The 15,866-nt window shown below is 44.1% G+C and overlaps 1 protein-coding gene across 2 annotated transcripts in view; it reads left to right on the forward strand.

Moving 5' to 3' along the window:
• SASH1 (SAM and SH3 domain containing 1) overlaps positions 1–15,866 on the forward strand; it is an 856,260-nt gene that overhangs the window by 693,769 nt on the left and 146,625 nt on the right. For both annotated transcript variants that reach the window (XM_024747973.1, XM_024747972.1), the window contains exon 2: positions 14,219–14,347. In XM_024747973.1, the coding sequence (XP_024603741.1) occupies positions 14,303–14,347 (45 nt within the window). In that variant the 5' untranslated portion in view covers positions 14,219–14,302. The remainder of the gene's footprint in view (positions 1–14,218; positions 14,348–15,866) is intronic.

Genomic DNA, 15,866 nt, shown 5'->3' on the forward strand with positions numbered 1-15,866 from the left:
AAAAAAAAAAAAAAAAAAAGATGAGGCAGGAGACAGGTGCTGGTTGGAGGTGCAGATGGGGAGGGTCTTTCAGGTCATGGGGGGATGGAGGCCTTTACTCTGAGTGAGAGGGGAGCCTGAATAGGGCTTTTGAGCAGAGGGGCAGGATCCGAATAGGTTCTAACAGGGTCTCTCCAACTGCTGTGTTTTGAGGGTGCGCAGGGTTGAAAGGAGGCAGCCCAGTCTTTGATCTCCCAGAATAAAACAGCTGTTAAATTGCTGTGCTTTGTGAACGGAAAAGCACAGCCCATCCTGACAAAATCAGCATTTTAAAACTGGGCAACCCTTTAAGAGGCCTGATAGGGTTACCAACCAGGGTTCTTGGCCTCTTTAATCGCTAGAAATTGATCAGAGGCCAGACAAGAAATTCACACAGGCAAGGCTTTATTGGGGCCCCTTACTGAGAACAAACAACAGGTTCCCTTGCAGGCTTGCTCCCCGAAGGGGGGCCTGATGAGCTGGTTTCTTTCATGGGGTTAGGGTAGGGGTTTGTCCAGGGGTCCAGCCGGAGGGGGGGCTTTGGTGGATTGCCCACCCCTTTGGTGGTGTTGTGTGCAGGGGGCATGCCCAGTACTCTGCTTTTGCTCCCGACCCCCTGCCTTTGCTCCTGGCTCTTCAGAAGTGGCAGTTGGGCTTTTTCATCTTTTTGTATCTTTTTGTCCATAATTTGCCCCAACTGCACATGCATGCAGTTATTTTTAGTGCCTTATAGTTTATTTGTATTTTGTTGCTGGAGGAGACATTTGTCTAGGTGCAGGCACTGCAGCAAAGGGTCCCAGGTCCCAGGTCCCAGCCTGTCTGAGTAGTGCATATAATTTTCTTTGTAGGCTCCCCCCCCCCCCACAATGTGGCAAACAATTAAAATAAAAATGTCCCATACATATCACAGAGAAGAAAGTAAAATTGCCCTTTTTTAATGCAGCAATTAAGAAGAATAAAAAGGTTCAGATAGGCAGGCAGGCAGGCGGCAGATGTGTTTTAACTCATTCATTTCCTTTAGTGAGAGTGTTTCTTTGTGAATCCAAGATCATGGATAGGAAGGAGGGGGCTATGTCAGAGCAAACATTGACCTGTAAAGCTATTGCAAGAAACAAGATTTGGCTGATGAGTAGATAAAAATGTTAATTCTTTCTTTTAAATTGAAGTATAGTTGATGTACAATATTATTTAAGTTATGGGTATACAAATAGTGATTCACAGTTTTTAAATGTTACACTCAATTTATAGTTATTTTAAAATATTGGCTCTATTCCCCATATTGTACAATATATAGCCTTGTAGCTTATTTTATACCTAATAGCTTATTTTACACCTAATAGTTTGTACCTCTTAATCCCCTACCCCTGTATTGCCCCTCCTCCCTTCCCTCTCCCCACTGGTAACCACAGGTTTGTTCTGTATATCTGTGAGTCTGCTTCTTTTTTCTTATATTCACTAGTTTGTTTTATTTGTTTAGATTCCACATATAAGTGATATCATATGGTATTTGTCTTTCTGTTTCTGACTTGCTTCACTTAGTATGGTAATGTCTTAATCCCATCCATGTAGCTGCAAATGGCATTATTTCATTCTTTTTTATGGCTGATTAGTATTCCATTGTATATATATAACACATCTTTTTTATCCATTCATCTGTTGATGGACACTTAAGTTGCTTCCATATCTTGGCAATTGTAAATAATGCTATGAACATTGGGGTGCATGTATCTTTTCGAATTTGTGTTTTCGTTTCTTTCGGATATATACCCAGGAGTGGAATTGCTAGATTGTTGGGTAGTTCTACTTTTAATTTTTTAAGGAACCTCTGTACCGTTTTCCACAGCGGCTGCACCAGTTTACCTTCCCACCAGCAGTGTATGAGGCTTCCTTTTTCTCCACATCCTCGCCAGCATTTATTTGTGTTCTTTTTGATGATGGCCATTCTGACAGGTGTGAGGAAAACTGTTAATTCTTTGATGAAGGGAATTACTCTTAAAAAAGTATACATCAGGGCTTCCCTGGTGGCGCAGTGGTTGAGAATCCACCTGCCAACACAGGGGACACGGGTTCAAGCCCTGTTCCAGGAGGATCCCACATGCCACGGAACAACTAAGCCCGTGCGCCACAACTACTGAGCCTGCGCTCTAGAGCCCACGAGTCGCAACTACTGAAGCCCGTGCGCCTAGAGCCAGTGCTCCGCAACAAAGAGGAGCCCCCGCTTGCCGCAACTAGAGGTAGCCCGGGCGCAGCCACGAAGACCCAATGCAGCCAAAAAAAAGAAAACTGTATGTTAGAAATTTAAACTGCGGGTGTCATGAAAAAGCCAGTGGTGATGTTAGTAAGTTCTCAGCTTGTTAGCAAATTGAATATTTTCATTCTTGTGATAATTGGCTTAGTTAGAATGGTGTCAATTCGTCTTAGATTTTTGTTGTTGTTTCACTTAGTTCCTAAGAAGCCCGTCAAGTTTTCATCGTAACCATGTATAGAATGCGGTAGAAAGCAAATCGTCTTCACTGTCAACTTTCAAGATGTTTTTAATCTAAGAGTAAGAACAGATCCATGTGCTTAAGATGCTTTTTCAGAGCATTTTCACATTATATTCTTGGCGAACATGAAAGTCTTTTATGATGAAAATTGAAATCATCTTGAGGGGAAATGATGTAGTTAAGAAAGAACTTGTCTTCCCCAAAAATTGAAGTAAAAGTATGGCTGTCATGTCATGTAATATTTTATGTGGTTACATTCGTAGATGGACAGATACGTAGATACAGTGATACTCACGCATGTGCCTGGAACGAGAGCAGTAATTTTGTCTTTAAATCTGATTATTCCTATACGTGAAAGGTCAGAATGTGGTACAGAACGAAGCCAGATTTTCTGTGTTCACCCTACATTCACATTCACAAGCAGGCCTTTGAGTCCTCAATGAAGTCCTTAGTGCCCTGATTGCTATTGTGTGTGTCCTGGAGATCAAGGAGCTGGTCAGAGGAGCAAATGTCAGAAGCTAAGTCAGGAAATGTTCTGGGAAGGGGCTAGGTGTGTGGTGAAGAGTTGTTTGGGGACCGCTGGGAGTTTTTCCAGGGCAGTGGGTGAACTGGTTTCTCCCTGACTTTGGAAAGAAACCACTCAGTTGGTGTCACATGAGCGAAGGACCCTAAAATCATCTCCAGTAAATAGGAACAAACAGGTATCTCTTCAGCTCACGATAGCTCAGTCCCATAATGGGAATATGCAGGGCTTATTCTCCAGGCAGCTAGAGTGAGCCTGTGCGCAGCAACGAAGACCCAGTGCAGCCAAGAATAAAAATAAAATAAATAAATTTGTTAAAAAAAAAAAAAAGGGAATATGCATGTTTCAGAGGCCACAGCGTTGCTCTGGTATTTGCTTTCTTACAGCACCCGAGCCAGTTGCATTCCAGGTGTGTTTTCCTACTGGTTTCCCTGACGGGAGCTTAATGCAGAGGATTCAACCAGAAAAGTTCCGGGTGTGTTCAGTGCCTTTTTAAGGAAGGCACTCTCTTTGTTTCCAAACACCTCTTTTAAAAAAATTTTATTGTTGTACAGTTGACTTACCATGTTGTGTTAGTTTCAGGTGTGCAGCAAAGTGACTCAGTTATACATATACATATATTCACTCTTTTTTAAGAGTCTTTTCCCATACAGGTCATTACAGAGCATTGAGTAGAGTTCCCTATACTACACGAATTCCAAACACTTTAATTGCTTTTTCTGTCAGGATAGAGAAGAACGTGAGACTTTAATCTTGAACCTTTAGACCTTGAAGCCCATTGCACCAAGAAATTTTGTCCTAAATCTTCTAGGGATAAAAAATTTCCGTGGGATTCTTCCAAGATCTATGACCCTTAACATGTTGAGAATTATCAGCATTAAGTGGAGATTATTAGGAATCATTAATTCCTATACATGAAGAATCTTCAAACCTAGGTTCTCTTCTGTCTCTTGGCCCCTGTCCTGCCACACCTCTGCACTGATCCATCAGCCAACCCCAGGAGCTCTTCCTCTGGGAACAGGTTAGGCCATCCCCTGAGTCAGAGGAGTTACCTTTATTGTTCCCACACCCTCAGTCAGTTCATTGTTTCTAGTGATATATTCCGTGTTTGAATGTTTTACCCATTAGAGCGAATTGCTGTTGTAAGGTTGGTGGGGGCAGGGAGACTGAGCCTGTGAAAGGTCACCATTATATGTGACATGCTGGTTTGGTGGATGGAATGTCATCGCATAGTTACAGAATGAATGTTATCGTTATCCGGCACCCTCAGGAAGGGGAGAGATCATTCTACTAACTTTTGTTTATTCCTTCCTTCCCTCTTTCATTCATTCGTATATTCGATAGATATTTCTCGAGTAATTGCCAAGTGTCAGGTGTTGTCATGGTGTTAGGGACTGAGGTTGCCAAAATAAGACCCAGATTCAACTTTCAAGGACTTTAAAGTGTGCTGGGGACAACCACCATGTAAATGAGCGAGAGTCACTTTTTAAAAATGTCTTGAAATGGAAAAGTTCAACTACGTACCAAAGTAGAGAGAATATTTTAAAGAACAGCCATATGCCAGCACTACAGTTATCAATCATGGCTAATCTTGTTTCATCTATACTCCTCTCCCCTCCCCCCATGACTTTGAAGCAAATCGCAGACCTCACGGGGAATGTGTGAGTTATGCTTATGCAGTGGGAAGGTCAGGTGCAGTTGCGAAGGATGGGCTGCTCTCTGCAGGGTCAGTGGCATGAAAGACGGGTGTTCCAGGCAGAAGAAATAGTATGGGGGGGAGCGGGGATGATGTAGTGCTGCTTGTAGTTTGATCTGGCCAAAACTGGTACATGGATGGGGGAGGTGGAGCCACAGGTGGGGGTCTAGAAAGGCAGACAGAGTACAAGTGAAAAGACTTTTGTATGGTCAGCAGCAGACTGACTTTGTCACATCTTCACTAGGAGACGTTTATAGTTTTCAAGATTTATATTTTGAAAGTTACAGTGGGCATGGGGTATAGAGTGGGTCGTAAATGAGATGGGATTGGAGAGGGGGTGAATAGCTGGGAACCTTGGTTGATGTCTTGAAACACTGCTAGGATTAGGATGGAGAAATATTTTGAGACATTGAGAGATATTGGAGAAGAAATATTATATTAGCACTTATTTATGACACATTATAAGACCTAGTTATCTCTTAACTTCGGGGATAAGTGAATGACCCTGTGAATGTTGGCACGGATCAAATGGGTTGATGCTAATCTCTGGACTACTGGAATCCAGAATGAAAGTTTGGTGGGGATGGAGAGTTTGGAATATGAATATGTAGGAAGAATAGGCATAGGCATTTGTCTACAGCTAAGGAGATGAAGAAAGAGTTTTAAGAGTTATCAAAATATAAGTTAAGGGCTACAAAGTTTTTCGGTAATGGGCCACGTGCTCAGTATCCTCAGGTTTGTAAGTCATGTGAATTTTTATTGATAACACTCTTTAGGTATTACCTGCCAGTTCTTTTTCTTTTATTTTTTAATATTTATTTATTTAGGCTGCTCCAGGTCTTAGTTGTGGCACATGGGATCTTTAGTTGCAGCATGTGGGCTTCTTAGTTGCAGCTCGCATGCGGGATCTAGTTCCCCGACCAGGGATCGAACCTGGGCTGCCTTCATTGGGAGCATGGAGTCTTACCCACTGGACCACCAAGGACGTCCCTACCTGCCGGTTCTTAAAAATGTGGAATTTTGGCAGCATCACCAAGAAAGAATTTAATCAATACTAGCACTTATAACACTGAATGGTGGGTGGTAAGCGTGATGCCTTCAGTTTGATCAGGTCACCAGGACGTCCACATTTCACTTAACAGTCACTCTGGGCTTCCCTGGTGGCGCAGTGGTTGAGAGTCCGCCTGCCAGTGCAGGGGACACGGGTTCGTGCCCCGGTCCGGGAAGATCCCACATGCTGTGGAGCAACTAAGCCCGTGCACCACAACTACTGAGCCTGTGCTCTAGAGCCCGCGAGCCACAGCTACTGAGCCCGCGTGACTAGAGCCCATGCTCTGCAACAAGAGAAGCCACCACGATGAGAAGCCCGCACACCGCAACGAAGAGTAACCCCCGCTCGCCGCAACTAGAGAAAGCCCACACGCAGCAACGAAGACACAATGCAACCAAAAATTTTAAAAAATTTAAAGGAAAAGCAAAAACAACACAGTCGCACTGCCCTCAGGAGCAGTCCTCGGAAATGAACTGGATTCACGTGCACGTCTGACTCCATGTACACCACACCTCCTGACTCTCTGCTAAAGCCAGGGTAGAATATAATTTTCATAAAATGTAGCAAACTCAAACGTTATGCAAAATTTAATTAACATCCTAACCAGAAATTTCAGGATTGTTCTAAGATCAATCTATTCTTTTCCAGGTTTCTAAGAATATCATAGATCACGTTTTCCCCCCAGTCCGATTTTGATTGGTGCGATGCCTGCGAATGCCCATATCCTCATGAGTATGGGCCAGAGGCAGCCAGAGAAAGTGCAAAGTGTGAGTCATACTCACCAAAATCTGTGACTCTGGTCTGAAATTCTGACTTCGTTCCCACCCAACTAGCTCACTCTGCTGTTCTTCCCAAATCTGTGATTCGGTTAAGCTCAGGCAGTTTGGAAAGGAGAAATGAGTTGAGTCTAAAATTGTCCTCTGCTAAATCCTCTTGTCCATTTTAAGTGTGAATCTGCACTTGAGGTTTTTAGAACCAACTGTCAACATTCTAGTCTTTTCCCTGCGCTTTTCAAGTTCTGAAGGTTCCTGTGAAATGTTCTTTTTAAGCCACCGATAGCCCAGCGAATGGGATCTTTCAAAGCCTTTAATTCCAAAAAGACCTTATACTAAGCACACGGTTTAGTAAATCCCTTCAACAAATTTCCATGACTTAATTATATGACTGCCTTAAAATACAGCCATACTTGGCTTTTCTGTCCAGTAATAATTAGCATCCACGTTTCTTGATTTTATATTGTATACTTAGCACCCAGCACAGCACCTGGAATGCCATAGGTGTTCAGTAAGTATTATTTGAATTAATGAAGTATCCCATTAGGTGTTGATGATTGAAGAACATAATTTTATAGCTCTGATCACTTTGTTCATCACACCTGACAATCATCATGACGTGAAATATGCCAGCACACGCTTTCCCCACGAGGAGGCCTTTTCATTCCATTTTGTTGTAGCTACTCCTCTCCATGGCCTGTAAACTGAGTTTGTTCATATTTAAACCAAGCTGTTCAAATCCCTTCCCAGCACATACCCAGCAGATAATTAGGGATAACTAGTTCATGCATAAGATTTTGGTAATAACATTTTTGCTAAAGATCTCAGGCTTTTCGTATCCTGGGGTCAAGCAGGCTGCTCTGAGCCTGAGGGTGGAAGAGGAGAAGGAAAAAAATGCTTCTGTTGTGGCTTTAAATCAGGTCAGCCACAGATGAGCTTTCCCCCAGGAGAGCAGGGACCACAAGAAGAGAACACAGGGAGAGCCTTTGGGGAGCATCTGCATTTAGGGGTAAGCCGAGGAGGAGGGAGAGAGTCCCGAGGAGACCCATGTGCACGGAGCTCTAGAACGGACTCGAAAGTGGGAGGACCCCTAGGGTGCAGCCCGAGAGACAGACTCCACCAATGACTTTCAAACTTTTGGCCACAGATTCACTGGAAGATGTATTTTACATTGTGATTCGGTACAGTTATACACACACATAACTGAAAAAAATGTTGCAGGAAACAGTCCTGTTTCTTCATGGGATGTATGCCAGCATTTCCTATTCTGTTCTGTACTCTTCTGTGCTATGCAATGTTGTCTAAACAAATGCTGGTCTCAGATGTCACAGAATATCTTAGGACTGTGTGATGACTTAGGACTGTGTCAACCCAGAAGTCAGAAGTGAATCGGCAGTAGCCATACTTTTCAGACTCTGAAGATTAGTGGAGGGCACTGGGCACTGTGGTGGCTCCCCTGTGGTGTCACTGATCTACCTTGCTAGCGTGAAGTGGTGCCCGGACCCCCAGCGAGTCCAGGTCCTGCCAGGTCTCCGTCATCTTCTGGGGGTCCTGAGGCATCTGAAGAACTCCAGCTTCTCTTGTAGGTCACCGATGGCATCAAGGTTGGAGTTGATGAGAAGCAGATGTGGATTTGCCTGGGCTCTGTAATTTGCGGCCAGCGGGCTCTCTCATTGAGGTGCGTGAGTTCAGTAGTTGTTGGCGCACGGGCTTAGTTGCCCCGTGGCATGTGGGAAGGGATCCCAGTTCCCTGATCAGGGATTGAACCCACGTCCCCTGCATTGGAAGTGCGGAGTCTTAACCACTGGACTGCCAGGGAAGTCCCTGAAGACCACTGCCTTTGGAAGCAGCTGCTGAGAGAGTGCTGGGAAGGAGGGGATCGCCAATACTGGCAGCTTGTGAGGCTGTTCTTCATGCTTCAGGAAGGGATTTATGTTAACTGGAGACCACTGATGCATGATAGTGGGGGCCACGGGCACCAAGATCATATTTGCCAAAGCAAGAGTTAGACATGGGCTCCGGCAGGTTCTCGGTGGTTTGGAGGGAGGAGAGTGGAAGATGTGAAATCAGCCCTCCTCCAGCCGCCTGCCATGTGGGTGTGCCCCCAGAGCCCTCTCTCACCACCAGTATGACTTAATTTGTCCCTCTGGTGTATGTTTTTGGTTGTTATGTGTAAAAAACTTTCCTGAGACAAACTGTATTTCAGCTCAAACCATCTGCAGAAATGCTGAGAGAGATACCTCAGAGAAAATATATTTGAGATCAGTTATTACATATTCAATGAATTTCTCCAGAATGATATGGCAGGATGGGATGACAGAGCTGGTGCAAACATTGACATCTCACCGGTTCGGTGAGGCTGAACGAGGAAACCGGAATTAAAGTCTTGTTTATGGTAGTAGCAACTTCACCTGAAAGGTTGCTGGAAGTGTTTATCACCTCAAAATCTTTACACAAGCTAATTAAGAGTGAGAACGCATTGTGAAGTCATTCAAGAAATCAGGCTTTATTTTATTGTAGTGATTTCTTTTAGTGGATTTATCTGGTAGGGGGCTGATGCAAGTATTTCTATATATGAATATATCTTCATCCCCCTCCCAAACAATAGTGAGCAGTGGATATAAAACATATAATTTATATTTCATAAAATATATCATGTACGTACTTACTATTATAGACAGAAAAGGTAGAGATGTGTGAAATAAATGAGCCAGGAGTCCTGTTCCCTTTCTTCCCCTCAACTTTGGGGATTCAGAGCAACACATTGAGTTTTCCCTTAGGGCTCTGTCTTTACAGATAGATAAAATCGCAGGACCAAGAGTTCATTTCCATTCATTTGCATGTAATCTGCATACAGCAGTACAGATTACATTGTGTCTCCTGGTGTTTTCAGAGAAGTTTTTTTCTTTTTTTCCCCTTAAACTTTGTCAAGATATTCTAAAGCATAAATGACATCTGGGGAAAGAAGAGAGCAAAAACAAAAAAAGTAATGATACAAATGCCTCTGTTTTCATAGTACTTTTAGTTTTCACATTTTCCAGAGACAGAAGTACATTGGGGTAAAAATTCAGACATGCTATTAAATCAATTGTTGAGAGAACAATGCTCTGTTTCTTTTGTCCTTAATTGTAACAGCAGTTCACCCGATCTGAACTGTTTGGTACAATGCCCCTTATCTCTATATTTTTATGTTGGTTGTATAAAAAAGATGGGTGTTTGGTATAAATGTGTGCTGTGGCTTCATAGGAAAATTATACAAGTTAGTCTTCCATTGAGCTGACGCTGGTAGTGGGACCCAGATTTAAATTAAGTTCATATTAAGTGAAATGGATGGTCATATGGAAAAATGCTGTGACCTGGTTTTGTAATAAGAAACGGGAAGAGAGCTTGAATTTGCATGCATCTTTTTTTTTGGTAGACAGTGATGGGAAAATTCTTGTAAAAAAGTTTATGCGTCACAGAATTTCACAATTTATTTTAAAAAGGCTATTCTGAGGAAATAAGATTTTTCTGAGTTCCTAAACACAGAGCTAATATTGTTTCAGCCTAATGCATGCGAAACCAAAGGGGGAAAATAAGAAACGAAACAGATTAGACAAGTAATACACTCTACAGTAGAAACTGTTAACACCTTAAAAGAAAAAAAAGTTTAAAAAGGAATCTGGGGGCTTCCCTGGTGGCGCAGTGGTTGAGAGTCCGCCTGCCGATGTAGGGGACGCGGGTTCGTGCCCGGTCCGGGAAGATTCCATATGCCGCGGAGCGGCTAGGCCCGTGAGCCATGGCCGCTGAGCCTGCGCGTCCGGAGCCTGTGCTCCGCAACATTTAAGTAGTTTAATGTATTTATTATAATAAATATCAAAATTTATAAAGTCATACTGCATATTTCGAAGTTTATTTTGTAACATCAATGCCTCTTGGCATTAGCATTGTGGGGTGTTCAGTCAGACATGAACATCACATCCCCAAAAAAAGATGTGCGAGGTGTGGTGCTATTAAAACATCAACTGCATTATTTAAATTCCCTAGAGACTAATGTTGCAAATATTTTAATAGAAGTAAATATTTTTACCGAAGAGGTTTGTACTATATCAAGTAAGAACAAGTTGGACAGAAAGGATGCAGGGGTCTCCAGACAGTCCTGAAAAAGCATGGATTTGGAGTGGTTGAAGAGAAAGTCATGTGGCTCCTTGGTTCCATGTGATGGGGATGGAAAAAATTTCCTTTCTGTGCATAGCAGACAAGACGTACTTAAAAAACACACACACACACGCTTTAAAAAATTATTTTGTCTTTCTTGGCTTTAAATGATCAAGACTGATGAAAGTGGTAATTATGGGGACTCACTGAACATCTGGAAAGTGATTTGAAAACACATAGAGGCAGCTGTGCCACCCTGTTCTAAATTATTATTTGCGGAGCATCAAGTGAGGAGTGGTTATTGCAGGGTGTGAAATGTTTGCTGTCTTTGGCCTGAGTTGAGTTGAACAGCTGCTTTCTTCCTCACGAGCAACAGATATTTCCCAGGCCCTCAAATATTTGGGGAGTTCCGAGTGATTGGGAGTGAGGGGTAGGGAATGAGACTGTTTCACTATTAGGAAAAAAAGTTTGACCAGAAGCCTAGAAACTTTAGAAGTGACGTGAACAGTTGGCTTTGAAGGTGTCTAGGATGTATGAGAGAGGAGAGAGAAAGGAAAAAAAGCAATTTGAACAAAGCTGTATAAATTATCATTTTTATAATTCTTTCAGGTGGCCTTGATTAGTCCAAGAAAGTAGTAGTTGGTGGCCGAGGCAGCGGTGGTCTGGAGCCCTTGCCTCGCTGGGCACTTTGCTGTCATAGTCCTGGTCGTTGGCTGGAACAGATGCTCCCATGGGAGCAGCCCTTCTGCCCTCGCTCTTTCCTAAAGTTTCTTCCAGTACTTTCTCTTGGTGTTGGGGGTGGCACGGGGGCTGGGGGAGCGGCCACTGTAGGGGCTGCCCATCTTCTCTCGCTCCTCTGGTCTTCCCCGTCGGCAGGCCTCAGCCCCTTTCTCCACCCGGGCTGGTAAGTTTGGGGTTTATTTGTAGAATGTGTGATGTGTGTGGCACGGATCATTCTTAGGGGAGAGAGACCCGGTCTGATCTCTGTTTTGCAAGGTCACTTTGGTGACTGGATCCAAGGCAGGTGAGGCCAAATGGGGAAGGAGACAAGAAGACCGGTCAGGAGGTTGTAGATTTTCATGTTGTGGCCCGTGGGGCATGTGCTGTTGAGTTGAGACGAGTCAGGGCAGACCTCAGGATCATAATCCGACTCATGATGCAATTTGTCGGGAGCCTCACCTCTACCAAAGGCAGTAAAGCAAAGACTGGTAGGCTGATCTCCTCTGTGCGTTTCCTCGGAGGCTGGCAGCAGACTTCCATTTGACTCCTTCTTATTTTCCCTACCGGAAACGTGACAAACCTTTTTGGGGGGAGGGTAAGCTCCTGCCACCTCTACTGTGTCCATCCAGCCTGTTGTCTCAGAGGGGAGGGACTGACTTTTGCCCAGACACGTTCAAACATCTTACTGTTCTTGTAAAGAGCTTCCCATCCCTAGCTCTGTACTGGGGACTTTGAGGCAATTACCTCAAGCATAGAACACTTTATTGGTAACAAAGGAAGAATCTTTTCTAAAAAAAATCATTTCTTTCAATTCTGTTTCCCCACTTGGTCAGTTTTGTGAAATTGGTGAATGCAGAAGTGGGATAGAGATGGTCACTTGCTCTGACCCACGTATCCTGACCAGGGCCTTGAGATCTTTAGCAGAAAGCCTTTTTAAAAATTAATTAATTAATTAATTAGGCTGCATTGGGTCTTCACTGCTGCATGCGGCCTTTCTCTACTTGTGGTGAGCGGGGGCTACTCTTCATTGCGGTGCAGGGGCTTCTCATTGCGGTGACTTCTCTTATGGTGGAGCACGGGCTCTGGGCGTGCGGGCTTCAGTAGTTGCAGCGCGTGGGCTTAGTTGCTCTGCAGCAGGTGGGATCTTCCCGGACCAGGGCTCGAACCCGTGTCGCCTGCATTGGCAGGCAGATTCTTAACCACTGTGCCACTCTGCCAGGGAAGTCCCAGCAGAAAGGCTTTTGAAGAACTCTTTTTTTGTTGTTGTATATACTGTAATTTTATTTCAGTAGCACAAAGGAAGTTAGCGTGAAGGAAATTTAAATGAAACAGTACGGTATAAATAGCAGAGAAGCAAAAACTCTAAAAAGGAAGTACATCTAAAGCATGAGAATTCAACATTCATTGGTGTTTCATCTTCAGTTTTGATTGACACTTGATGTTTGCAGACTTTGAGATCATGATGACTATTCTGAAGAGATTTCAGCACCAGCACTGAAGATCTCTTAATTCCCAAAGCCTGTCTGCGTCTAAGTGTGCTTTGCAGTCTTAGACATGTGCACCAAGGGTGGTGTGCTGGCATTAACTATGAGACAGGGCTGACCAGTGGTCTGTCACAGGGAAAATGTGTGTGTACTTTTTCGGTTGTCTTAAGAGTTGTGTTTTCCTTGGTTATCTTGGTAAAATCATTTTCCTTGGTTATCTTGGTAGGGTCTTTTATTCATACCAAAGAAAGACCTTGTTGGGAGGTGAAAAGGGGCAGGGGAGATGCTTCTCTGAAGGAATGAATAGACAAAATGACATAACCTACAAATGTATACAGCATTGCTGTCATCCTCTGTGTATGTGTTCAAACATGAATTTAGGAATCCGTTCCCCTAAAGGAAGACTACAATCTGAAACATTATTTGTAGTGACTATTATTAGCTAAGTAAATTGAGCACTTACTGTGTGCCAGGAGGACTGTGAAGGACCAAGCTCTGAGTGTGTCACGTTACTTCATCACTCCTCACGGGGAGGTATCCCAGCGTTGCCAGAGATTAGGAAACATGCTTAAGGCTGCCGAACCAGCAGTGGCCGCAGAGCTGGATGTGAACTCGGGAGTGTGGGCTCCAGAGCAGCTTCCGGGCCCGTCCCTCAGTGGAGAGACAGATATGTTTCCTTATTTATTTAGCTGAATTTGTTCTCTTGCTTCTGTACTTGAATGATGTAGGGAATAAGAGTTCCCACTTTTCTGAGGGTCTCATGGGAGGCATGGTTCAGGTGTGTCCCAGATGCAGCATCCCCTGTTGGCTTCTGAATTCTCAGCTTCCCATCAGAATTCCCAGGAGTGGTGTCCTGGCATCTGGGTTTCTCAAACGCTTCCGCAGAGGTTCTGATGCAGCCACCGACTGGGCTTTAGGGTGCCTCGCACCGACACAGTGGCTTTCCCAGGGGTTTCTTGGCCCTGCAAGGCAGGCAGGGATGTGGGTTAAAACCGTGGCTTTGGCATCAGACAGTCCTGAGTTGGAGGCCCGGCTTCTTTGCTTGGTAGCCGTGCAATCCTTGGGCTGTCACTCAGCTTTTTTGAGTGTGTAGATGTTTGTCCATCTGTACACACTGAGGACAATAGGTCCTGTGTCCCAGGGCTGTCCTCAGCATTAGGTGATGTCGCATGTAAAATTTAGCCTGGCACACGTCCACCACTGAAAAAATGCCAGCTGTTATTAGTATAAGTGCTGCACAGAGGAAGACTAGATGGTGTGGGGCGTTTGCAGGTGGACTGATCGCCTTTGTTCTCTTCCCGTTTCGTCCCCCTGCCCTCCTCACCCTCAGGACGGCTCCCTGGGAAACATCGATGACCTGGCGCAACAGTATGCAGATTATTACAATACGTGTTTCTCCGACGTGTGCGAGAGGATGGAGGAGCTGCGGAAACGGCGGGTTTCCCAGGACCTGGATGTGGTGAGTGGGGCACTGGGAATGTGTTCCTGCCCAGCCGGGCTGCTTCTGGTCCAGCATCCCCTCCGTCAGCCCTCTCACGGTTGCGCGTGCGTTATTACTCTGCAGGCTGCTGCACTAGTTTGAGATAAAAAATTCAGATCCCGAAAGGATTAACCCAGGTCTGTGGCTGTCAGACTGAATGAGTGTTAGTTGGGGCGATAATGATCAAATTTTTGTATTCATTAAAAGATTGCATTTGAATTTTAATTTTTTTTAGCTTAAGGGGAAAGGATGTTTTTACTGTTGGCCGGTATGCACTACATTTTTAATGACTCTCAGCCCAAAGGAGGAGGTCTAGGCTAGTTCTTTCCTTGTCTCCTTCCTTCTTTGTTTTCTTCTTTTTGTTTTAAACAAAATAAAATTTAAAGAAACAAGAAACCACCCTAATTTCTCACCTAGCAATAACCATATTGGTGTTTTAGCAAGTCTCCGTTCCGTGTTTTTCTGGGCATTTTTACATCAGCAATGTAATTCTTGCTTTTTTACTTAACATTTTATTATAGTTCTTCCATGTTGCTAAGACCTCTTTGAAATCACCATTTTTCATGATTTTACCAAGTTAACCAAGGAAGACACAACTCTTCTCTCAGGTGCATTGAAATTCATTTGGCTGTTTCATAAAGACTCTTATGTGTATGATTAGTGGAGCATTTGAAGTTCCATGTGATAAACAGTAATACAGAGTTTAGGTCTATATAATCTATATGTGTGCTGGTATTTCCATGTTGTACATTTACTAGAAAGTATCTTACCAAAACTTCTGCATTTATTAATTTAAATTTGCTATATAGGTCTTGGGTTCATTTTGGTTCAGTGCTTCTCAAGTTGTTCTGTTTCATTGTGGTGACCTTAAGACCATTTTAGGAATGAGAGGCAGAAGAAAAGGCTCAACATGGTTCCTTATCTGGACCTTATCTGGACCAGCTCCTTTTTTTATTTTTTTGCGGTACGCGGGCCTCTCACTGTTGTGGCCTCTCCCGTTGCGGAGCACAGGCTCCGGACGCGCAGGCTCAGCAGCCATGGCTCACGGGCCCAGCCGCTCCGCGGCATGTGGGATCTTCCCGGACTGGGGCACGAACCCGTGTCCCCTGCATCGGCATGTGGACTCTCAACCACAGCACCACCAGGGAAGCCCTGGACCAGCTCCTTTTTAAGCATCTTTTATGTATTAGGGGACTACGTGGATCTTTTCTGAGTAACAGTACCTCTGCCTTTAAAAAAATGTTTGAAAACTACTGATTCAATTGAATCCTTATTTATTTTGTGATTTTCCATAAATCTACTTCGAGTAGAGATGAGAAAATTAGTAACTCGGAACAGATAATTCTTTTATTAATAATTCCTTTTGGGGCTTCCCTGGTGGCGCAGTGGTTGAGAATCCGCCTGCTAATGCAGGGGACACAGGTTCGAGCCCTGGTCCAGGAAGATCCCACATGCCGTGGAGCAACTAAGCCCGTGCGCCACAACTACTGAGCCTGCG

Source organism: Neophocaena asiaeorientalis, unplaced genomic scaffold (genome assembly GCF_003031525.2).
Source record: "Neophocaena asiaeorientalis asiaeorientalis breed wild unplaced genomic scaffold, Neophocaena_asiaeorientalis_V1.1 scaffold123, whole genome shotgun sequence".
Classification (NCBI taxonomy): Eukaryota; Metazoa; Chordata; class Mammalia; order Artiodactyla; family Phocoenidae; genus Neophocaena; species Neophocaena asiaeorientalis.